General features: G+C 36.1%; 1 protein-coding gene across 8 annotated transcripts; it reads left to right on the top strand.

Moving 5' to 3' along the window:
- Positions 1-612: 612 nt before the first annotated feature.
- On the top strand, positions 613-24,464 carry LOC132613581 (putative late blight resistance protein homolog R1A-3). 8 transcript variants are annotated; one of them, XR_009572010.1, is made up of 6 exons: positions 613-950; positions 1,049-1,282; positions 7,457-9,608; positions 12,462-13,023; positions 22,945-22,995; positions 24,095-24,464. XR_009572010.1 is itself a non-coding variant. In XM_060327651.1 (5 exons), exons 1-5 carry the CDS (start codon positions 747-749, stop codon positions 12,852-12,854), a joined length of 2,772 nt encoding a protein of 923 aa, XP_060183634.1. In that variant the 5' UTR covers positions 614-746; the 3' UTR covers positions 12,855-13,757. The 8 variants fall into 8 exon arrangements, 3 of the variants coding, with proteins under 3 accessions (XP_060183633.1, XP_060183634.1, XP_060183635.1); XR_009572011.1 differs by lacking the exon at positions 22,945-22,995 and adding an exon at positions 16,587-16,637; XR_009572008.1 differs by lacking the exon at positions 22,945-22,995 and adding an exon at positions 13,839-14,015.
- Positions 24,465-26,458: the final 1,994 nt, after the last annotated feature.

Genomic DNA, 26,458 nt, shown 5'->3' with positions numbered 1-26,458 from the left:
TTTTGTGTTTCGTCACTAAAAATATGTGCCTCATGTATTTAAGGACGAAATGTAACTTTTGTCACGAAAAGTGAATAATTAGTGATGAATTTTGTGCCGTAGCTAGTATTTTCGTAGCTAAATATCATATTTGTTGTAGTGAATCCACGTTTTACAACATATATTTGTAAAACGTGGACTGATCCACGTTATACAAAATTATTTGTATAACGTGGATCAGTCCACATTATACCATTAATGTTTTTTAATTTTTTTTTGCTGTGATTTTCTGACAATGCAAAAAAAAAAAAATGGTGTATAACGTAGAGGAATCCTCGTTATACCTGTTTTGATATATAAATGAAAGACAGCCCCCTTTTAATTTATATCGTATATTATTATACCCTTTAGGCTCCGGACTCTAATATAAAGTTACAAACGAAACAAGTTTAGAGGAAAAACTATCGAAATTGCGAAGTAGCTAGCTTAACATCGAAGAGTCCAATGCCCACATGCTAATAGTCTTCACTTGCAAATATTTTAACGGACAAACAACTGTCAAATTGTCGTTGGGTGCATTAAAAATAAGAATATCAGAAAGACTTTATTAAACAATTCGGTCAACCTAAAAAATCGAAGTCCTTTCCGCGTATTACGTTCTTTATATTCTGCCACGGTAAAGTGAGCATCTCATCACTACTATCTGGAAACAAAACTATCCTCTTTAAAATATATTCTCGCATTTGTTAACCTAGAAAGAAAGAGAAATGGCAGATGCAGTGGTGAACTTTCTGGTGGAGAACTTGTTTCAGCTATTAAGTGAAAATATTGAGCTGATTAGAGGTGTTGATGACGACTTCAAAGATCTGCTTGAAGAAGTTCAACGCTTAAAAGCCTTCTTAGAAGATGCTGCGAAATACCACAGTGAGAGCAGCCAGTGGGATCAGTTGGTCAAGGATATTCAAAAGACGGTACCGTTGAAAAATAATTAAAAGTTGTAGAAAATCAAAAAATTATTTAGGATTTGATATTTGTTAGTTTATCTAAATAATTTATTTTCCTTGATCAGGTACATAAAGCTGAGGATGCGATTGATAAGTTCCTGGTTCAAGCGAAGCTGCATAGAGATAAGAATAAATTGGAAAGAATCTTCGATAAAGTGGGACATAGTGCTTCAGTTAGGGCTCTTGCAGCTGAGATTAAAAGCATCCATGAGAAGGTGAGGAAACTTCGCGAAAACAATCAACAAGCTTTTCAGCCACGCCCGGTGCTTGAGCTGCCTAGAAGAGGTTCCCCCGAGCAGGTTCGCCTCAAACCCGAAAACTTTTTTTTCTTTTGTCCGTTCCATTTTATGTGAAGTTGTTAATGTAGCTATAATGTCTTCAAGTTTATTTAAAAGAGTAACAAGTATCTGAAAATTCCCCAGCTAACTATGTTTTTTCTCATTTAATAATTCAATTATGGGGTGCTAATGTTACCTGCCTATATTATACTAGTACTATAACATTTTTTTATATTTATTTACCCTACATGGAGTGCCAAATGACATGGCTGAGGCCTGAGTGACTTCAAAATGGCCAGAGGATCTCATGTGCTCTTTTGTATTTATTTTCAAAATTTGATATTTTTCTGATTTGCTAACCCCGCTGAATAAAAAAGAGTTCACCTAATTATTTACACACTTCATAAAAAAATATTAATTTTTATAAAAAAAAAATGATTAAATTATTTTTAAATATATAAATATTGAGATTTAATTACATAACACTTAATGCTTTAATAGGTACAAAATTGAAAAAATAAAATTAATTTTTTATTTAATAAAAAACACTCTTTTTGATTAAAAAAATAAGTTAAATGAACATTTTTTTTTATCCGGAGTACCAATTTATATGACTCGATCTCCTTTCTTTCCAAACCCGACAGCTTTATCTTTCTTTCCAAAAAGTCTAGGCAATCATTGTACCCACAAATCTCATCCACCCACACTAGTAACCACATGTATCAGTTATAGCATATCAGAAACAAACAAGAGATAGACTATATAGGAAGCAGCTCTGCCCCAGTCTAGCTACTGTCCATCAGGTCCAGTGCACTATTAATCTGACTACACGTGTGCACGTTCAAATCCAAGGGTCATATTTGTTTACCTAAAACAGCCTCTAAACCATGGTTAAAGATCATATGGTAATTTTATCCTTTCCATATTGGCATCATAGATGTAGGCAAATATCTTGCTATGACAATCTGCTTCTGAGATCTGTTTTCTGTCATTGGCTATTTTCATGGGGTTTTTCTTTTCGTTTATTATTTTCATTATTCAAGTCCCCAAAATGGGTAAACATCCATCCCAAAATCAATGAAATAAAGCTCGTTCAAATTAAGTAGTCAGTTGATTTTCTTTTTGAAGTAATCTAGTGTAACCATGGGCTAAGCTAGCTAGAGTATCGAAAGGGGTTCATTCGAACCTCATTCAATGAAAAATTACAATATATATATATAAGGTTAAAATTATTTTTTATGTATATATAATAATTCATTATTGAGTCTCCTTAGTGAAATATTTTGAGATTCCTTTTATCGTAATTTTTCTGTATATCTTTTAAAAAAATTGAATTATCAAATATTGTGACTTATAATACTTTTTACGTAGTTTTCAAATAATTTGAACTGTGCCGCATAAATTGGGACAGAAGAAGTAAATAAATCATACACTTTGCTTTTATCAAAATCTAGTTTAACAGCAAAATTGTAATTTTTTTTTTAAAAAAACTAGTACTAATATATCAAGTCTACAGATCAAAATACCAGCAAGAACTTGTTGAAAAAAAAATATATACTAGCAAGAAGTTATCACAGCAAGATTTTCACCTCCATATATGTTGTCAATAAGGAAAGAATAAAAGAGAAAACTAATGTGCTTTGACCATGGTTTAGATTCTGTTTTAGCCTTTTAGGTAAACAAATATCGACTCTTAGATCCGAAAAGATACACGTGTAACCAGATTAGTAGTGCAATGGACCAAATGGACAGTGGCTATACTGGAGGGGAGCCCCATAATAATAATATAATAATAATAATAATACCTGCTCTATTTCAAAATGTTTGTTTTACTTTTTTATTTTTTTGCCTTTAAAAAAAGAATGTGCTTTTCCTTTTTTGGCAACACCTTAATCACAATTTCCCATCTGATATGTTTAAGATTACAAGATTAAAAGATATTTTGATACATTTCACACATCTTTTATTTAAGACAATCAAATTTAAAAATCTTCTTTACTTTTTTCAACTTTGTGTCTAGTCAAAACCCGACAAATATTTTGAAGGGAGTGATAATAAAGAGAGAATAGAATAATAGTATAAAGAGACAAGTTTACCTTGTACGTGCTAATTTAATAATTTCTTTTATTTTATTTACTAAGAATTTAACCCTTTCTTTAGTTCGTACTGTTACCTGCACTGCATACATTTGATACATGCGTTAAATTATATCTTTACATATAAAAAATGATAATGAAATAAAATTATAAATAAAAACTATTAACTAAATGAGAAAACACCCTATCATGTTAGCACTGGTCCTTCTTTTTTCATTTTTCACAACTTATTTTTACATTTGATATGTCTTATAAAATAAAATTCGGCTCATTCTTCTTTTAGTTTTCGAAAATATTGGACATAATGCGAGTGCACACACAATTATAAAAACATGCCTTAGAGAGAAATGTTGATAAAAATACACTTTGTAAAATTAAAAATAGATTTCACACTGAATGAAATTGTTATTTAAATGTCTTTCTAATATTTAGAAGGGAAAATGCACAAAAACACACTTGAATTATGGTTGAATTTGCAATAACACACTCCATCTTTGTGGGATCCTATTATCCCCTAGACGTATTTAAAGCGAAATTATCACAACCCTAATGCTGATGTGGCCTAAACTGTGTGTGCACGTTTATCAACCCGTGGGAAGGCAAAAGAAGCTCAAAAATCTAACCTCCTAATGCCACGTTTCCATAATTGGAACTTTTTTATCCTAGTTTTTTAATTTTTAATGCCCTTCTCCTAAAATCAGAAATAATAAACTTCACTCTCCTCCTTCCTATTTAATATTCCACCATTATTTCCACTGGTGAACGGAAAGCCGAGGATGAAATGCAAAAACTTGAGACGATATTCCCAATTCGTTACTACCAGAGCTAAAGAAGTTTTTTCACAACATAAATAACGAACAACTAGTTTTAGGCACTATAAAATGGCGGAGGAGAAGCTGTACATAGGACATCGGAGATGGAGAAACCACAGTCCGTTTCTTGTCAAATTCCACCATAGTCACTGTACTCATCACTTCAAAATTCATCATTTTAGAAAATTTCAACAAACTATTTCCCATATTCTGATCCATCTATCTTTCTGGTATATGGATTTGTCTTTCCCTCTTGGTACTGTTGCCGCCGAAACTCACTGAAGAAGAGAAAAAGTCATCAAAAAAGCTTCCGATCCGTGAAAGATAAAAGAAACTTGTTGGTGAAATCTCCTCCATTACCAAAAGCTAGCTAGCTACTGCATTCCAAGGAGTTGTGCAAGCCTATTTGCATTGATTGTCCATTGCCACCTTTAGTTGGAGTAATGGTGGATTTGTGGCAACGAAGAAGATGGAAGTGTGTTGGGTCTGAATGAAATGGGAATATAATTTAAAAGAAGGAAAAGGAAAAAAGAAAAAAAAAATACACACCAGCACGTGCACCACAATCTTGTACCAAAAATCTGGTTATAGCACTTTAGGATGGTAATAATTCCACTTTAAATAAGTCTTACGATATACCGGAATCCCCTTTTCTCTCCTATAAATCTTCTTTGCACGAGCTTCTGTAAGCCCCGAAACAGACTCCAATTACATGTGTTAAGCATCGTGCCATTTCAAATCAAACAAGTGAGGAAGCCATTCCTAATAGGAAGTTTCTAGCCGTCTTTCTTGAGGAGCGAGAAAAGAGAGGAAATGAACTATCTGGTTAAAAAAGGGTCCCCCGCAAAGATAGAGTGTGTTACTGCAAATTCAATCATAGTTCAAATGTGTTTTTGTGCATTTTCCCTATTTAGAATGTTGACATTAATTGTTTTTAATTATATCCTCGTTATTTGAATATATATGAAATTCTAATATTTAGTACTTTAAATCTATGAAGACATATTGTATGTAAATCATTTCCTTATTTAAATAATGCAGTAAAACAAAAGTTCCTCCTATATTACTACGTATAGAGGCAGATCTACAATTTGAAGTCTTTCAATTCTTATAACAATCTCAAATTAATATAACATAATATCCGAGTTTGCAGTCAAATACTACTACAATATATAAGGGACGATCAAGGGGCTTTTGTAGTCCTCACAAAAGTTTTCAATTTAATTTGAAACTTTTTAACTAATTACTTATAGGTCCTGATCTTTTTTTTTAAAGTCAAATTTACTTTTTGTCCTTATAGTGTACTTTTCAGAAGTTGTCGAACCTCTTACCTTATTTCCCCTATTACTTTCTTCTATTGATCTTATCTTTTAACCAAAACAATAGCCATTTCTTTGCTAGATATTCTTGCTCTCTCGTTTTCTCCTTGTTCATTTGTTGTTTATTATTCTCAGACTTTTATTCTCTTGTTGTTGGTTCGTTTATTGTAGGAGCCTTTTTATTTTAGGTGCTTTTAAATCAAAATAGCTTTTAAGTACTTTTGCAGTGCTTGAGCAAGATAAAGAAAGCGCTTCTAAGCACTTAGTTATAACCAAAATAACAAAAATAAGTCAAAAGCATAAGTTAGGATTTCCAACTTATGGCTTTTGGCTTATCAGCCATAAGTTAAAAGCTCATTCAAAAGTCAAAAGCATAAGTTAGGATTTCCAACTTATGGCTTTTGGCTTATCAGCCATAAGTTAAAAGCTCATTCAAACAGGCTCTAGATACTTACATGTGAGCATTTCTTTTATTTTCCATTATAAAATTTGAGAATTTTTGAAAAATCTTTTACTTACATATGTAGGCATTTCTTTTACTTTATATATATGCTATAATGAGCTGATATTCTAAAATGATTTGTACTAAAATGATTTTTAGGTATAGGTTTAAAATTATTTAGTCTTTTTGGTCTATTTTACTTGTCATGATTACTAAAAATAATTAATCTAAAATATTTATTATTTTAGATAATCAAGATAGAATTAATTTTTTTTCGCCTTTACTCTTACTTTAATAAATATGGAGAGATATTAATGTGGTTAAAAAAAGAATAATATTACTTGATATATACCTGATACATATATACGCGCGCGATATATGTGTGCGCGCGCACGCGCACGCGCAAAAGCTACTGGATTCTCGTGAACCCGTAAGGCTTTCTCTGCATTTGCAACTGATTGTGTATATAACACATTTCAATATTTTATATATTTGAACACCTTTCCTACCTAAACAATATTTTCTTCTCTTCGTCGATATTTTGTATAATTTATTTATATTATATTAAAAAAAGCACGAAGGACTTTAAAAATGTTGTTTGAATTTTTTGCCCTTCATTAAAAGACTCTACAATAGATAAAATCGTCATGTACTATTTTTCTCATTACATATATGTGTAATTATACATAAACACTCATAATAGATATTTTTTGGAAAATTAAAAAGCCACCATTATTTTGGTATATATTTTTTTTTTTTGAAAAAGTAATAATATCCACCGTTATTTTTGTAGTCCTTTGTGACTTTGACAAATAATCACAATTAATGCATCCATAAGATCGTAATGTTTATATTTAGGTCTTTGATTCCATCTCCAAAAGTGACAGCTTCATACTTCATTTGCTGCAAATTCCGTTATTTCATCTTTTTCAGCAATGAACTCCCTTTCTTGAGGTACTTTGATTTCATTCTACTTATTCTCGTTTTTTGTAGTGTGTTTGTTGATGAACGGTCTTGTATTTGAAATGCACTCAACAATTTTCATAAGTTAGTCCCACAAGACATGCTTCGTAAGGTGGCTAAATTTATTATTTTGAAATATATGTTGTGTTAGTGTGTATCCATAAGACAATAACAGAGCAATATTATGGAGGTACATACTGTAGCCTACTCTTAACAGTATTATTAGTAGTAATATATTGGAAAACACATACATTTTGTTATAGTTCGTAAAATAATTACAAAATATTTTGAGCTCAAATGAAAAGAAGTGTTGCAGCAAAATACTGTTAGTAGTAATATAATTGAAAACACAACATTTTGTTATAGTTCGTGAAATAATTAAAAATATTTAGAGCTCAAATGGAAAAAAGTGTTGCAGCAAATTAGAACGAACTAAATAAGTTGGCAGACTGCGAATAAGATACAGCATACGACAAAAGGACTTAGATTTTTGATTATTTTTCTTGTATCACTTATATAGCCACTCTGTTTTCTGATGATCTTCCGTTTATTATCTTAAAAAGGGTCCTTCTTTGGAAGATGCTGAAGTAGTGGGGTTTGATGAGGAAGCAAACATCGTGATCAAGCGACTTGTTGAAGGACCGGCGGAATGTCTCGATATTGTTCCAGTAGTGGGTATGCCCGGACTTGGAAAAACTACACTGGCAAGAAAAATCTACAATGATTCTCGACTTTCATATGAATTTTTCAGCGTCAGTTGGGTTTTCGTGGGGCAAACTTATAATATAAAGGACATTTTCCTTAATATTCTCAAATTCTTCACGAAACGCATCGAAGAACATCAAGGTGAGGATGTGGACAAATTAGCCAATAAGATAAGTGGTTTTATGAATAAAGGAGGTAGATGCCTCATTGTTTTAGACGATGTGTGGGCAGAGGATGTCATTGATGCTGTAAAGAGAGTTTTCCCAGAAAACAAGAAAGGCCACCGTATCATGATGACAACTCGTGAAGGAAATGTGGCTAAATATGCCAATAAAGATCCTCACGACCTGAAATTTTTGACTGAAGGAGAAAGTTTTGAGTTGCTGGTAAAGAGGGTTTTCGGCAAGGAAAGTTGTCCTGTTGATTTAGTAGGACCTGGAACAAGTATTGCCCGAAAATGTAGTGGAGTACCACTTGCTGTAGTGGTGATTGCCGGAGCATTAAGAGGTCGCCCCAACAGAAATGATTGGCAAAGAGTTGATAGAAATGTGGTGGAGCATCTGATAAATAAGGATGATCCTAAGAGCTGCTTGAAATTTGTAGGGATGAGTTACGATCGTTTGCCCCAAGAAATGCAGACGTGTTTCTTGTATTCTAGTGTCTTCCCTCGAGGCTTCGATATTCCTTCTTGTAAATTGATTCGTTTGTGGATAGCGGAGGGGCTAATAAAGTCCCAGCAGACATACACTCTCGAGGAGATAGCTGAGTTTTATTTGAACGATCTTGTCAATAGAAACTTAGTGATATTGATGAAAAAAAAGTCTGATGGTCAAATAAAAACATGTCGTCTTCATGACATGTTGCACGAGTTTTGCAGAAAGGAGGCTGTTAACAAATGGATTTTTCAAGAAATATGTACAACAGCTGATAATGCTATTCCTTCTATATCAGACTCAGATGCTTGTCGTCGATTGTGCATTCAACCCTCTATTCTAGATAAGTTTCTCTTGAATAACCCTTTAGCAGAACATGTTAGATCTTTCCACTGTTTTTCCTCAGAACAAAAACTAATCGAGTTGTCTCCTAATGACATCAAACTCATCCACAAAGCTTTTCCACTTCTCCGGGTTTTGGACGTTGAATCCCTCAAATTTATTTTCTCCAAGGATTTTAACCAATTATATCATTTGAGGTATGTTGCCATCTCAGGTGACTTCAAGGTCCTTCCTCCGACCTTTGGGAAATTCTGGAATTTACAAACGCTTGTACTCAATACAAGTACCTCAGAGGCCACCATTGAGGTAAAAGCTGACATATGGAACTTGTTACAGTTAAGGCATCTCCATACCAACATACCTGCAAAATTACCAGCCCCTTCTACCACGAGAGGTAGACCTTCCTGTCTGCAAACTCTTTCTATGGTTGCACCAGAAAGTTGCAAGAAAGATGTGCTAGCAAAGGCTTGTCAGCTTAAAAAATTGAGCATTCGAGGGCAAATGGCAGCTTTTCTTGATACGTACAAGGGTGGAATCAGCAATCTTGAAGAGCTAAAGTGCCTGGAACATCTGAAACTGTTGAATGATGTTCTTTACATGAATAAACCAGTTCACCTTCCTGCAGCATTCTTCAGACTTGTACGTACAGTGAAGAAGTTAACTTTGGCAAACACAAGGTTTTCTTGGAGTGATGCGAATAGATTGGCACAGTTGGAATCCCTGGAGGTACTAAAGTTGAAAGAAAATGCATTCCTAGGTGAGTCTTGGGAGCCGGAGATAGGAGGTTTTAGCACGCTCCAGGTCCTGCGGATTGAAAGGTCAGAATTAGAATCTTGGGTGGCATCGAATCTTAACTTCCCAATACTTCGGCACCTTATTCTTATCTCCTGTGATAAGCTCAAGGCTGTTCCACTTGAGCTGGCTGATATACCTAACTTTCAAGAGATGAGACTGGACAACACAAGCAAATCCGCAGTCAAATCAGCAAAAGAAATAGAAAGCAAGAAATTGAAAGGTCAGTTGAATTCATTTTTATTGAAATGATTAAAATCTATATTATAGTCTTCACTAATTGTCCTGCTGGCATACATTATTCATGACGGCATCTGTCTCATATAGTAGAATGCCCTTTAAGACTGTATCTTCTGTAATTATTTGATTCTTCTGATATATACTAGATGGCCTATGCCCGTGCTGCTCACGGGCCTAACACTCTGAATTGTAGTGTATCTATGTATATTTAGTTGTGTTTAGATAGTGATAATATATATATTTTATATTGATAATAAACATACATAAGTTTGTACTGTTTTTATGTGTATGTATATATATATATATATATATATATATATATATATATATATATATATGATATGTTTAAAATACGATTAATATAACATTATAGTTTGTGCTTCGTATCTAAAACTTTATTATATTCGTGTTTCCTACGAAAATTTATTAATACTTTTTAAAAGAGAAGGCTTGTTTAAAAGAAAACTATTTTCTTCGCTTTGAGATAAAACAATAGCAATATTTAAGCATCAGTTGATACTTTCAATTTTAATTTGATTAATTTAAAGGTGTAAACTACTTATTATTTTTTTATCAAATTTTGATTTGGATAATTCTAATTCAAATTATTAAATTAATTTTACATGTTTAAAACAAAACAAAGTAGAAATTGATTTTCTATTTAAACGAACAAATGCTATTTTTTAATTTTTGGTAAATATTCTCGGTTTAGCTCATTTTACTTGTCATGTTGTCTTTTGCATGATTTTTTAAGGAAACGTGAATTAAAATTATAATTTGACTAATTTACCTTATTCATTATTTAATCTTCATTTGATATTAATCTCTTTTCACATTTATTAGAGTAAGAATAAATATAAAAAAGTAATTAAATTCTATCTTATTTTAAAATATAAATATTTTAAGTATATTTATTTTAGTAAACATAACAAATAAATGACATGGCGGAATAACAAATACAACAATTAAATATTTTGAAGAGAAGTAATAATATGGGGTCCATGTTTTTTGCTGTGTAATAACTTCATTTGTTCCCACTAATGGGTTAATACGCATGTGGCAATGAATTCACTATTATTGACTTGATGGGGATACTTTGGGAATTACATGAATATTGTTTGATTTTTTAATATATGGGGTGCACTTTTTTTTTCTTGACATTGTTTTTTTTTTTAAATATGGGGTCCACTTTTTTTTTTCATGAGTTTTGAGAGGGTGGGGTTCACTTTTTTTTCATGAGTTTGGAAAGGGTGGGGTCCACTTTTTTTGTTTTTTTAAGAGTGACTGACGACGAAGCATGGGTAAACCGATGCTTCTATATAGTAGAAAAATAGAAATATAATAAAGTATTTCTATCTACTTTTTAGAAGAGTTGATAATATAAAGTATAAAATGTCATTTTTTTGCCCTTAAATAAAAAAGTGGGTGGGACCACAAAGGATTTTTTTGACTTTAAATAAAAAAATGGGACCGAACACGGACGGCGATCTTGCCTCTATAAACCGGCTTTTCTATATAGTAGTAAAGTAATACATATATTATGTTCAGAACACGATTAATATAACATTGTAGTTTGTGCTCCGTATCCAAAATTTTATTATATTAGTGTTTGTTACGAATACAAAGTTGACAAAAATTTATTAATACTTTTTAAAAGAGAAGAGTTATTTAAAAGGAAACTGTTTTTCTCTCTTTGAGATAAAACAATAGCAATATTTAAGCATCAGTTCATACTTTGAATTTTGATTCGATTAATTTAAAGGTGTAAAATATAATATTGTTAATGTATGTAGATTGGGCCTAAATAATACCTATTATTTTTTTATCAAATTTTGATTTGGATAATTCTAATTCAAACTATTATATTAATTTTACATGTTTAAAATGAAATAAAGTAGAAATTTGATTTTCTATTTAAATGAAGAACTTCTATTTTTTAATTTTTAGTAAATATTTTTGGCTTAACTCATTTTACTTGTCATGTTGTCTTTTGCACGGTTATTTTAAGGAAATGTCAATTAGAATTATAATTTCACTAATTTACCTTATTAATTATTTGATCTCCACTTAATATTATTTTTTCTTTTATGACATTAATCTCTTTTCACATTTATTAGAGTAAGGAAAAATGAAAAAGTAATTAAATTCTATCTTATTTTAATATATAAGTATTTTAAATATATTGTTGTACAATAATTTCATTTGCTCTCACTAATGGGTTGATACACATGTGACAATGAATCCATCATTATTGATTTAATGAGATACTTTGAAAATTACAGGAATATTGTTTGATTTTTTAATATGGGATGCACTTTTTTTTTGACATTGTTTGTTTTTTTAATATGGGATTCACTTTTTTTTTTTTTTTTTTTTTTAATATTGCTTGATTTTGTTAATATGGGGTTCATTTTTTTCCCGTGAGTTTGGAGATGGTGGATTTCACTTTTTTTTTTTTTAAATATTGGTTGGTGTTTAATATGAGGCTCACATTTTTTTTTAATATTGGTTGGTATTTCATATGGGGCCCACACTTTTTTTAAAAATGTAACGGACAACGAAAAAGTTGAGCCAACCGGCTCTTCTATATAGTTAATAAAAAATAGCAATCCATGGAATTCCAGAACTAACTAATTCTTCTCTTACATCATGAATTGCAGTATGCTCTTACGTATACAAATGGCTCGACCACGATTTGGGATAGAAATTACTATTTGTTTATTTCTAGCGTAATTGACTTTTTTGGTGCTATACTGTACGGATTCTTGTGACTGATATATTAGTTTTTCTCTACTTGTTTCCATTTCTCATTTACTAATTTTCCTTCTTTCTGCAGGAGAGAATTTGGACATTGAGCTTGATGGAAGCTGGGGGTCATGGACAAATAGCTGGAGTATTCGAAATGGTGTCACCGCATTTCATGTTTTCGCAGTCCAGTCATCTGATAAGATTGTTCCAATAAAGAAAACCTGTTTGTTCAAGCATTGTGATTTTGAAATAAGTCTAGGTCTGTTGCATTTTGAGTTCCCCTTCATGTGGAATGTTGATTTTCTCGGTTGTGAGGCTGTCTGCATCTTTCCTATTCTGTTATGGTTGTATTTGCTTTCTTTCATTCTTGCAAAAGTGTTGCTTTTATCCATTGTTTTTGTTGAAAGACACGCTACTCCCAACAAACGTGGTGTTGCAAGTCTTATTAACTTGGTTATCTTAGCTTTCAGATGAGTTCTAGAGTAACAAAACAGGAGATGGGAGGATTTTATCAGCTACCTTTGCCGATTTGCCAGCCCCACAATTGAAGTGGGAGAAGATGGCAACATCACCTGTGCCTCATCTTGATCGAGAGATCTTTCCCCTTTCTCTTTCTTTTCCGGCTTCGTCGCCACCACCATCTATTCCAGGTATGTTTTTTAATTGCTTGGGTTCTAGTTTAGGGTTCTTCAAGACACATTTAGTTTTTTGCTTCTTTGGTAAGTTTCTCACTGATTTGGTTTTATGGGTTACTGTATTTGGTTGATTATAGCTGGAAACGTTAATGTGCATTGGTTTTTTGCTCCCTTTTTTTGTGGGTCTTGTTGATTATTTTTTGGGTTATAGTTAAACGAAATTAATATTAGTGACCAGTGATTACTGTTATAATTTTGGCTGTAATTTATTTCCAGCTCCTGTATCTTGTTCAAACGAGCATTTAGTCGTAACTCTATGGCATTTAGGTAATGGAAACATCTAGTTTTTAAACTAAGCAAAAGAATATTTTCTTTTTTTCCACTGGATTTGTAGAAGTATAAGCATGTTTAGGTTAGTCTTGTGTTGAGTAGCTACAAGTTATTTTCCCTTTTGTTGAATTTTTCCCTTTGGTTGGATGAAGCCCTCTGTAGGTTGCCAAATGGGATTTCTGGTGTTTTCTGGTCTCTGGAGATGTTTCTTACTTGAAGATTGATGTTTTGTTTTAAATCCTTGATAGTTGTTAATGTGGGATGATTTGTACTAATAGTTGCTTTAAGGTATTCTGTGCAATTTACTAAATTTGCACTTAATAGATACAATTGCTGAAAAGCCTTATTCCTTTGTTCCATGTCTTTTAAGATTGGCCCTCTGCATCACCTTCCAGTTCTATAGAAATTAAAATTATTAAGTTTGTATGCTTATCTACAAACTTACAAACTGGAAAAATGGTATTTTTGTTTTAGTCACACTTAGTTCTCATCATTTGCAGACTGCTCTTTGCATTGGTCCTGCATTAACTGGGATTGATTACATTAGCAAGTTCAAAATTTTCCAGAAATCACAGTGACAGAGAGCATAAACAGCTCGACTTAGTGCTCAGTATCTTCCACCTTTGTTCTTCTCTTCAACAATTCAAAGCATATAATTTGTAGACAATAAATTGCTGGTGAGTTTTGACCTTGGTTCACTGCATTCAGGATCTCGTTAAAGGCTACAGAAATTTTATGGTGATTTCTATGAAATAACTGAAAGACCGTCATTATGACGGCCATATAGCTTAAAATTCTATGGAAAGACAATATTCAATCAGGAAAAGAAAAAAAAATAAGGAAAAAGCATTTCATGAAAAATTTATGAGAAACAGACTGACCTCCTGTTTGAAAGAATATATCACTTCATCAGAATATTCTTGCTTGGAAAATACTTTAACAGCAACATCCTGCACAACGAAGACATCATTATGTTACAAAGGAGAAAATGGTAACTTACAAATGTATATTCGAACAAATGATATGTTATACAATGACATCTAATTAAAATTGTAGTATGTCTAGAAATACTTGACAAATAATTGCTTGAACATTCGGTTCCACAAGAACCTAGAGAAACACACATGAAAGGAAAAATGAGAATAAATAAGTAAAAGAAAAGGCTATGGTAAAAACTGGAACTGCATAAGAATATCAAAGCTATAAAGCTGGTACAGATTATTTGTAGCAAAATTAATGAGTTAGCTTCGGAAATCGAATCGCGTTGGAGTAATCCACAAGAGATATGCAGCCAAAGAGGTTCATCAGCCAACAGTACTGGTGTAGGACCTTTTGGTTTGCTAGTCTTGGCCTCAAGTGACATTCAAGAATTTACTACAGTGTACATAATCTATTGTACACAAAAATCACTCTAGGTCTGGAGTATGATAAAACCAACTACGGAGCCTTTTTGGATGTTGATCCTGTTACGGAAAAGTTGTCACTGAGGACTTTGGTAAGGTTCACTATCAAAATGAAAATATCCTAATTTTTTAATAATGCAATACATGTAACATATTCTAGCTCGAACTGTTGTGTGTGATTATTGAGAGCAAGGCATCCAATCAGTCATGTGATTGTTCTATTGATCTGGTGATCTCTATCATAGTGCAAATGATCCTATTTTCTGCAAAAAAGATTGGTTGTTAACATGCTCAAGTCACAAACATTTTCCAAATTTCATCCCAAAAAACAAACATTTTCCAAATTTTATCCCCAAAAATGTAGGCATGATCTAATTGTGGGTGAATGTTACATCCGACATTTTCGCTTATTCGAAAAATTCAAGGTAAATTGACTTGTGATGGATAAGGCCACAATTGGACCATACTTGGTATGAATGTGTAGGTTATGAATTCAATGGTGTGGAATTACGAAAGGTGGCCAAGGGCAAAAATTGGAATTTTGGAAACTTGCCCCGTGAACTACAATATGTAACCAACAATTTTGGGCTCTAAAAGAAATAAGAAAAACAAGACCCATTAAGGGATGGCCCAACCGGCCATGTAGGCCTTGGCCCATGAAATATTAAATTTTTCATGTGATAAATCCATATATGGATAAGTTTAAAAGAAGGATCTAGATGAATCAAGAAAAACAAAACAAAAGAAATCAAGAGCAAAGAGAGAGAGAGAGAGAGAGAGTTCGGGTGAAAGAAAGAAAAGAAGAAAAAAATTATTGGAGCCAAATCTTGGTTCAAAAAAAATTCTTTTGTTGTGAGGATAGTACTAAGTGCAAAACCCTCTACAAGTTGATATAAGTGTTGGGGCAAGAAAACAATTTTTATCTCCAAGTGAAGGACTTGAAGAAAGGTGAGGATTTTATGCTTTTGTTATGTTATGAATGGTATATGTATGTTGTAGTATGTGTGAATGAATGAAAAACATGGAAATTTTGTGTGTTGGAACTAAGGGTGTGTTGGCCGAATATATACATGTATATTGCATGATTTTGATGGCTTGAATTCATGTTGTAATTTAGTTGTAGCATGATGGAAATTGTGTTAGAAATGAAAGTGGAATGGATTAGTGAAAATTGGAAAATATAGGAGGTGGCCGTGTGGTACTCTGTTGAGTATGGAATATGAATTTGATCTTGTTTTCATGCTAAGTGTGTTATGGTGAAGTGAATGGAAAGATGACAATCTTTATTATCTTGGAAAAAAATGGTTATTAAGTTGTTGTAGGAGAATATGCAACTTTGTTAGGATTTATGTAAAATGGAAATGAAAGTATCAAGAGGCAAATTATGATCATTGTTGATGAATTTGGAAGATGGAATTGTATAATGAACTTGTATGTGGAAGGTTAGGAAAAATTGGAAAAGTAGTGACTTAACGGAAAGTTTGAATGTTTGCGTATCTTATGAATATTGTGTGAAAATGGTATGGATGCCTCCGATGTATGTCGTAATGGATTTGATGGATGATGAATATGAAAATAATGAGTTTGGTTTGGAAATGTAAGTTTGAAACGAAAGACGTTCCGTTATGTCGAAAGATGGCTAATGATGCCATAGTGTATGTTTTAATGTCTATTGATGTTTTGATGTCATTTCTGGGTTGTTGTGTTGATGAATTGAGCCGAGCTAAGTCTCGGGGATGCCTTATATACAGAGGAAATGCTGCCGAAATTTCGGTAGGCAAGCATGTGTTAAGTTGGAATATTGAAAGTTTGAAACTAACAAATGGTAAACTTGACCATTTCCAGATTTTGGACGAAATTTGGATTGACGCCAAGCGAGCGTAAGGTGCTACCAAGGTATGTGAAGCATTTCCCTTTGTTCCTAGGCATGTTCCGGATGTGATAGGCTCGGCCGCGAGCCTTAAGTACGACTCCGTCCCCCGGAATTCGAGACGGAAAACCGCTCCAATTCCTTCAATCCAATTGAAGCTATTTTCTTACAAATTGCCTTTTAAGTGAATTTTTGTACAAAATTTCCCTAAACGGAGTCGGAACACTTCCAGATGATTATGGATGACCTCATAAGGTCTACTATCGGTAATTTACCTATGTCGCCTCGAGTTGATCCGAGGCGGGCCCACGAGGCCCGATACCTTCTGTATGATCTTAATTACTTTAGTTTTGCCCGATTTTCTCAGAAAACACCTGGACTACTATTCTGATCACGATACGACTGTGTTTATACAAATCTTACAAAATAATTTTTGACATCTGGAAATCTGGTTCTGGTTATAATCTGTCATGCCTCCCCAAGTGACGTGTAGGCACGTACCTTGAAAACTATCCGAATACTTGGTTCGATCGGCCAGCTGGCCTACTTCTGTTCTGTTGAGTCTGTATGACGATCTGTATGTATGTGGTTCCTCATTAATCAGTTCGTGCACATGCTATGATTCCTTTCACCGGATCCCGGGCCGGTACGTATATCGTGCGGTGGGCCGCCGAGCCCCATATGTGAATTCTGAAGTATGATGTGTCCGGTTTCGGGGTACTGTGTTACATGTCCGTCCCCGGTTACCAAGGATATATTACGAAGTATGATGAGTCCGGGCTCGGGGTGCTGTGTTATCTGTCCGCCCCCGGGTACCGTGGTTATGTTATGATGTGTGACGGAGATCGGAGAAGAATTTCTAATATCTGACGTGTTGTGGTGCCAATGGCAGGAGTGGCGACCACGTTCCTGCACCCTATGTGTGATTCTTTCTGTCTGTATGACTTATGCTTCTGTATGTCCGTCTGGATTATCTGACCGACGGGTTATGCTTCTGTATGTCCGTCTGGATTATCTGTCCGACTGGGTATGATTCTGTATGTCTGTCCGGATTATCTGTCCGACTGGTTATGATTCTGTATGTCCGTCTGGATTATCTGTCCGACTGGTTATGATTTTGTATGTCCGTCCGGATTATCTGTCCGACTGGTTATGATTCTGTATGTCCGTCTGGATTATCTGTCCGACTGGTTATGATTCTGTATGTCCGTCTGGATTATCTGTCCGACTGGTTATGCTTCTGTATGTCCGTCCGGATTATCTGTCCAACCGGTTACGATTCCGTCTGTCCGTCTGGATTATCTGGCCGACGGGTTCCGATTCTGTACGTCCGTATGAATTCTGATTCTGTCTGTCTGGACTATGATTCTGTCCGTTTGTCGGGACTATGACTCTGTCCGTCCGGCTTATGAGCCTGTCTATTATATTTCTGTGCTTCCGGTCCAGATCATGATTATGTTTGATATATTTCTGCTTTACATACTCGGTACATTTTTCGTACTGACCCCCGGTTCTTCGGGGGCTGCGTTACATGCCCGCAGGTACAGGCGCACTTGGTGATACGCCGCCAGTCTAGGGCTCGGATTCTGCTATTCTGAAGAGCTCCTTCGATCCGGAGCAAATACTTTTGGTATATATCTTCTGTTATCTGTAGACTCTGTATGTATGGTATTTTGGGGTACGGCGGGGCCCTGTCCCGTCATCTGATTCTGTATGTCTGTAGAGGCCTGTAGATAGATGTGTGGGTTACGGGTTTCATCTGTTTGGTAGGTACGAACAATTTTGTGACTCCGTCTGTATGTTAGCCTCATCGGCTTATCTGTAAATTTCTGTATGTTCAGGTATGTATATGTTCGCGCGCGTGCAGTATCTGTATCGGCCTGATTTTGTAAACATCAGTTTGAAAGAATTTTTTTTTTTTGTATGGTACGAAGTTCTGTCAGGTAGGTATGTACGGGTACCCAGTTAGGGTACCAGTCGCGGCCACGGGGTTGGGTCGTGCCAGAAGTGGTATCAGAGCGGTTAGTCCTCGGAATGTCTACAGGCCGTGTCTAGTAGAGTCTTGTTTATCAATGTGTTGTGCACCACATCTATAAACAGGAAGCTACAGGGCATCTAGGATGTTACCCTTCTTTGGATTCTTAGATCGTGCGATAAAGCTGTATGATTAGGATGATTCCCTCCTAACGATCTGTTATGTTTTCAGCGATGCCTCCGAGGAAGGCAACAGCTGCCCAGAAGGGCAAGGCGGGGGTTGGGGCAGGGGAGACCTGCCGGGCCCAGAGAGTTACCAGGGCCAGTGCACAGCTTGCACTTGAGGATGTGCCCCCATCATCTGGATCTGTTACACCCCCCTTGCCGGAGGATATTGGAGCGGCAGAAGCCGCCAATCAGGAGACGACCCCACCGCGAGTTCCCGAGGTTCCAGTGCCCGAGCCTCTAGCCCCACAGGCAGGGGCGGAGGGCAGGGCCATGCGAGATGCGGTTCAGCTATTGACCACACTGATGGCGGAGCAGGTTCGCAGGCATGGATTTGGGGGTGGTCGTACGGACAGGTATGAGAGCTCCAGGGCTCGTGAGTTCTTGACATGTAATCCTCCAGAATTCTCCGGGACAAAACCTGAGGAGGACCCCCAGGAGTTCATTAGAAAGATGGAGAGCACGATACGATTGATTAAGGCCTCGCCGATTGAGTCTGTGGAGTTGGCTTCGTATCGCCTATATGAGGTGGCGGCAAATTGGTATGAGTCTTGGCAGCTCTCCAGGGGTGACGGAGCTCCCCCAGCAGTATGGGCCGAGTTTACTAAGGCCTTCCTTGAGAATTTTCTGCTCCAGGGTTGATCGATTCTTGCATCTAAAACAGAACGGTAGGAGTGTTCGAGAGTATAGCCTGGAGTTCGACTCATTGGCTAGGTATGCACCCGCTATAGTAGCAGAGATGGCCGACAGGGTGCACCGGTATGTGATGGGGCTAGACCCCTATTTGATTGATGGTTTCCTGGCGATGGCTTCCCAGCCAGGAATGCATGTTGCCTGAGTACAGGCATATGCCCAGGGCATGGAGGACCGGCGTAGGGAGCGTCGGCCTGATAGGGGTCCCGATAGGGGCCGGCTTAAGAGAGCCAGATCGGCCGGATATTCAGAGGGATTCCAGGGTGAGTTTTCTCAGTGGCATGGTAACAGGTATCCGTCCCAGCCACCATACAGTACGCCCCCACAGTTTTTGGGACAAAACTCCATGGCTTCGAGTTCGCGAGTAGATGGGAGTTTCAGTCAGATGGGGCCATCCATACCTCGATGTCCTCATCGCAGGAGGCGCCACCCCGGCGAGTGTTATCGTGCCACTGGTGCCTGCTATTCGTGTGGCCAACAAGGCCATACGATGAGAGAGTGTCCATATAGGGGTGGTCCAGGTGGTTCAACCCAGCTTACCGGGTCAGTTGCTGGCTCATCCCCTCCTTTGGCAGCCATACGGCCCACGGGGCGAGGGGCCCCAGCACCAGCACCAGCACCAGTGCCAGCGAGTCGTGGCAGGGGTCGCGGTGCAGCTTCGGGTTACAGCGGTCCTTCGAACCGCCTATTTGCTTTGACCGGCCGGCAGGACCCAGGAGCGTCTTCCAGTGCACACCCAGGTATGCTACTAATCTCTTTTTGAGGGATGTGTGTATGAACAAGTCTGTATCTCATTACGTCATATGATTTCCTTCTTCTGGGTACTAGTAGGGGTAAGGTAATGTCTAACTCGATAGACACCGAGAGTTCGGAAGGGCGATATGATAATTGTACTGTTTAGCCCGGGGGTGGGACCCACTACGAGAATTTTCCGAAAATGTACCAAGATCCCGATTTGCCCTAAATCACGTGACAAAGGTCGTGCGGGGCGGTCGACGAAATTATACTAGCCGTAACGTATCAAAACGCATGAAAATTTCGAGGTTAAGCGTGCTAAGGCTAGAGTAATTCTGGGATGGGTGACCCCCCTGGGAAGGATGCAAAAAAAAAAAAAAAAAACCCTGTGGTATAATCGTCGGGATTAATGATGAGATATCGATAAGGGAAATTTTCATAAACCACAGGAGCCTCAACAAGAGTGGTCCGATTCTGATCAAAATTTCGTTTGTCATACCTCTGTCCGTCTGATTCTGAATGCGTTTCTGTTTGACATACCTCTGTATGATTAACTCTGATTGCGAATCTGTCTGACACACCTCTGTATGTCTGACTCCGGATATGAATCCGTCTGATATGCTTCTGTGCGTCTGATTTCGATCGCACGCCTGCCTGATACATCTCCGTATGTCTGATCTTGATTACGACTCTATCTGATACATTTCTGTCCGTCTGACTTTGATCATGATTCTGTATGATACATTTCTGTACGTCTGACTCCGATCTCAGATCTGTCTGACATACTTCCGTGCCCCTGACTTTGACTACGAGTCCGTCCGCCATGGTTGAGTACGTCTACCTCCGATTACGAATCCGTCCGATATGCTTCTACGCGTTCGGTTCTAGTTCTGAATCTGTTGGTATGAAGTGTCTAGTACGAAGTGGGATTACGAAAACGTGGTAGGGATCTCAGGAGTGTAACAAGAAATGATATGGACTATGATGTCTGGAAAGCGTTTGTCTGTTACAAGAATATAGCTTATGGTTTGATGATTATGTGGGGTATGAGAAAATATATTATGAAGGCATTTGAATCAGTAATGTGAAAAATTACCCCATAATGTTGGTAAAGAAGCCATGTCGGAAAGTCAGTAAAGGACGACTATAAAGAGAACCCTCCCGAAGTAGCATGACGCCCTATAAGGTCGATTTAACATTCGAGGACGAATGTTTTAAAGGGGGGGGGGGGGGGGAGGATGTTACATCCGACATTTTCGCTTATTCGAAAAATTCAAGGTAAATTGACTTGTGATGGATAAGGCCACAATTGGACCATACTTGGTATGAATGTGTAGGTTATGAATTCAATGGTGTGGAATTACGAAAGGTGGCCAAGGGCAAAAATTGGAATTTTGGAAACTTGCCCCGTGAACTACAATATGTAACCAACAATTTTGGGCTCTAAAAGAAATAAGAAAAACAAGGCCCATTAAGGGATGGCCCAAACCGGCCATGTAGGCCTTGGCCCATGAAATATTAAATTTTTCATGTGATAAATCCATATATGGATAAGTTTAAAAGAAGGATCTAGATGAATCAAGAAAAACAAAACAAAAGAAATCAAGAGCAAAGAGAGAGAGAGAGAGAGTTCGGGTGAAAGAAAGAAAAAGAAAGAAAAGAAGAAAAAAATTATTGGAGCCAAATCTTGGTTCAAAAAAAAATTCTTTTGTTGTGAGGATAGTACTAAGTGCAAAACCCTCTACAAGTTGATATAAGTGTTGGGGCAAGAAAACAATTTTTATCTCCAAGTGAAGGACTTGAAGAAAGGTGAGGATTTTATGCTTTTGTTATGTTATGAATGGTATATGTATGTTGTAGTATGTGTGAATGAATGAAAAACATGGAAATTTTTTGTGTTGGAACTAAGGGTGTGTTGGCCGAATATATACATGTATATTGCATGATTTTGATGGCTTGAATTCATGTTGTAATTTAGTTGTAGCATGATGGAAATTGTGTTAGAAATGAAAGTGGAATGGATTAGTGAAAATTGGAAAATATAGGAGGTGGCCGTGTGGTACTCTGTTGAGTATGGAATATGAATTTGATCTTGTTTTCATGCTAAGTGTGTTATGGTGAAGTGAATGGAAAGATGACAATCTTTATTATCTTGGAAAAAAATGGTTATTAAGTTGTTGTAGGAGAATATGCAACTTTGTTAGGATTTATGTAAAATGGAAATGAAAGTATCAAGAGGCAAATTATGATCATTGTTGATGAATTTGGAAGATGGAATTGTATAATGAACTTGTATGTGGAAGGTTAGGAAAAATTGGAAAAGTAGTGACTTAACGGAAAGTTTGAATGTTTGCGTATCTTATGAATATTGTGTGAAAATGGTATGGATGCCTCCGATGTATGTCGTAATGGATTTGATGGATGATGAATATGAAAATAATGAGTTTGGTTTGGAAATGTAAGTTTGAAACGAAAGACGTTCCGTTATGTCGAAAGATGGCTAATGATGCCATAGTGTATGTTTTAATGTCTATTGATGTTTTGATGTCATTTCTGGGTTGTTGTGTTGATGAATTGAGCCGAGCTAAGTCTCGGGGATGCCTTATATACAGAGGAAATGCTGCCGAAATTTCGGTAGGCAAGCATGTGTTAAGTTGGAATATTGAAAGTTTGAAACTAACAAATGGTAAACTTGACCATTTCCAGATTTTGGACGAAATTTGGATTGACGCCAAGCGAGCGTAAGGTGCTACCAAGGTATGTGAAGCATTTCCCTTTGTTCCTAGGCATGTTCCGGATGTGATAGGCTCGGCCGCGAGCCTTAAGTACGACTCCGTCCCCCGGAATTCGAGACGGAAAACCGCTCCAATTCCTTCAATCCAATTGAAGCTATTTTCTTACAAATTGCCTTTTAAGTGAATTTTTGTACAAAATTTCCCTAAACGGAGTCGGAACACTTCCAGATGATTATGGATGACCTCATAAGGTCTACTATCGGTAATTTACCTATGTCGCCTCGAGTTGATCCGAGGCGGGCCCACGAGGCCCGATACCTTCTGTATGATCTTAATTACTTTAGTTTTGCCCGATTTTCTCAGAAAACACCTGGACTACTATTCTGATCACGATACGACTGTTGGTATATATCTTCTGTTATCTGTAGACTCTGTATGTATGGTATTTTGGGGTACGGCGGGGCCCTGTCGCGTCATCTGATTCTGTATGTCTGTAGAGGCCTGTAGATAGATGTGTGGGTTACGAGTTTCATCTGTTTGGTAGGTACGAACGATTTTGTGACTCCGTCTGTATGTTAGCCTCATCGGCTTATCTGTAAATTTCTGTATGTTCAGGTATGTATATGTTCGCGCGCGTGCAGTATCTGTATCGGCCTGATTTTGTAAACATCAGTTTGAAAGAAAAAAAAATTTGTATGGTACGAAGTTCTGTCAGGTAGGTATGTACGGGTACCCAGTTAGGGTACCAGTCGCGGCCACGGGGTTGGGTCGTGACAGGTGAAGCAGTGTCTTGCTTATCCAATTATTCATTGAATGTTAGCTAATTGTGTGGCTTTGACATATAGCTGATGTTGCTGGTTCCCTAATATGCTGTAAGTTAGCAACTTGACTGATAAGTCCCCTTATGCAAAAGCTTTTCTGAGACCTGATCAATTACTAACATTTACCATCTTTCTTCTCTACAGAAAATAACATAAAAATTTCACGTGAGATCCGAAACGATCTATTACTTCTTGACTATGAGATGTTAGATTTTGTCACTTGAGCTAGCTAGACTTTTATGCTTTTTCCTTTACCTTTTTTCTTCTTTTAACAGATTGATCATTTACTTTTCATTGCAGGAAAAATGTGTCTGGCGCCCGAAACATGAGACGCAGCTAGCTCAAAACTTCAAGAAGAAAGCTCAGCGCATACTATGTTTGAATGTTAATGTTGTGGTGGATTTGTGGATTGTGTAAGTGTTTTGTGGATGTTTGCGAGCGGTGAAGTAGTCTAATGTTGTAGACTAATTTAGTTTAGATCTACTAGTTTAATGTTTTGTGGATGTTTGCAAAGGTTGTGAAGTAGTTTAATGTTATGTAGATGTTTGCGAATGTTGAAGTAGCTTAATGTCTCTTCGGAATGTTTGAATGACGTTTTGATTCAACTTTGAAGTTGTTTCGAATTGAATTTGACGTATTGTTGGTTGTAATATATGTGGTTGTTGAAGTAGCTTAATGTTTTATGTTTTTTAGTAGTTTGGTGAATTGTTGGAAGCTATTTGAGCTGGTTTTAGTTGAATATAAAATTGTTTTCATCTTGACAAGGGGGCAGCTGGAAGAGCAGTTGGATCCTACAATTTTTTTTTTCAGAATACCGACCTCATGAGGTCGGTTTTCTGCAAAATATTCCCAGAAATTGCAAATTACCGACCTCATGAGGTCGGTTTTATGCATAATATTCCCAGAAATTGCAAATTACCGACCTCATGAGGTCGGTTTTATGCTAAATATATCATATATTCATATAAATTACCGACCTCAGGAGGTCGGTAAACTCATATCATTATATTATTAATATAATTTACCGACCTAATGAGGTCGGTATTTCATTTAATTAATACCCGGCTAAAAAAACTTTATCGACCTCATGAGGTCGGTAATAATTCCGACCCATTATTTTTCGACCTGATTTTGAGGTCGGTTTTTGGCCAAAACCGACCTCATGAGGTCGGAAATAGCCATTTTTTGAGGTCGGTAAAACCTGTTTTTTTAGTAGTGAATGCTCCTTTTGGAAGTTGGAAACAGAAATAAGGAGGATACATATACATACCCTCAAACTTGACCTCAACTGGCAAGTATGTCCTTCAACTTTGAGTGTGTATAAATAGGCATCTTATTCTCAGCTTGTATAAAGTTGAACCTAAACACAAATGCTGACATGCAGAGGCGGATCCAGAATTTAAATTTTATGGGTTCAATCTTAAGATTTTTAGCATTGAACCCATTATATTTTTAAAGTTAGGTATATACTATTTATTGTAATTTTAATATTTGTTTACACATATATTTAAGCTTCGCATTGAAAGTTTGGGGTTCAGTTGAACCCCCACCTTGTAGGCTAGATATGCCTCTGTTGACATGATACATAAATTTTGGAGGTACCTAGATGATCATTTTGTAAGTTAAATATTCAACTGACAAAGTGGAGACAAGTTAAGGTGCTTACTTGTACACACCCAAAGTTGAAGGGTATACTTGTCAGTTGAGGCTAAACTTAAGCACCTGTTATGTACTAGTTCAATATAACATAAGATAATTGATTTGAACAAGAGATGAATCTTGACCCGCATCTTCGCGTACTCATGAGTACTACTGATAGGAAAATCAATAAACTTTCTCAGGGTGGGATTACCATATTTTGCTTATTATAGTTGTTATGCTTTCTTTTTGTGTTTCAAGGAATTCATCCACAGTCTTTGGGAAAAATCTCAGTGCAATCTTAATCAGAAAAACCCCCACAATCAATTAGCCTTGAAGTGATCGAGGAAATTATACTTTCATTAGCTTAAAAATATTAACAAAAATACTGTACTAAGTTGTGACGAATCTCCTTTACTTGAGCAAGTAAATTTTAGATCTTTATTTTACCAGATCAAGTAAATATCAGTGAGTTAACAATTGTATTACTATAACAAGAAAATCCAGAATAATAACCAAAAAATGAAAGTTAGAATAACTACCAAATACTAGAAAAGAAGAACAGAGAGCAGCAGAAAAATGTTTTGCAATAAGTATGGCTAGTTAGAATGAATCAGATAATTATCAGGATTTTCGAGAAAAGTAATTTAGTTTCTAGTTTAATTCAATTATTAGTTTCATGGGTAAAAGGGATTAAAGACAAATGGGAACGTGCATCTCAAATTTGAAGACTGAAAAAAGGCCAATGGGAATGAATCAGACTTTAAATTAGACATTTGGACCGTCAGAAAAAGTTTCTGTTGCATCTCTCTAAAAGTCCAAATATTAGAAAGCTACAGTAGGTCCTTATCCTAAACATTATCGATCATGTACTTAGAAGCTTATTTGAAAGATTAGGGGTGTGTTAAACATTTTCCAATTTTCTATGTTCGTTTGGTAAAAAAAAAAATTAAAAAAATTCTTTAGGAAAATAAGTTGTTTAAAAATGAGAAAAATGACTTTCCCTAATGTAAGTAGGAAAAACAA

The sequence above is a fragment of the Lycium barbarum genome, chromosome 10 (genome assembly GCF_019175385.1).
Source record: "Lycium barbarum isolate Lr01 chromosome 10, ASM1917538v2, whole genome shotgun sequence".
In the NCBI taxonomy this organism is placed as follows: domain Eukaryota; kingdom Viridiplantae; phylum Streptophyta; class Magnoliopsida; order Solanales; family Solanaceae; genus Lycium; species Lycium barbarum.
This window is presented reverse-complemented; position numbering and strand designations above follow the sequence as displayed.

What these genes read in the sequence shown, in the direction of transcription:
- LOC132613581 (XM_060327650.1), top strand. Translation starts at nt 747, where the DNA reads ATGGCAGATGCAGTGGTGAACTTTCTGGTGGAGAACTTGTTTCAGCTA. An exon ending in TCAAGGATATTCAAAAGACG is followed by an intron (nt 951 to 1,048) that starts GTACCGTTGAAA and finishes TTCCTTGATCAG; the next exon opens with GTACATAAAGCTGAGGATGC. An exon ending in AGAAAGCAAGAAATTGAAAG is followed by an intron (nt 9,609 to 12,461) that starts GTCAGTTGAATT and finishes TTCTTTCTGCAG; the next exon opens with GAGAGAATTTGGACATTGAG.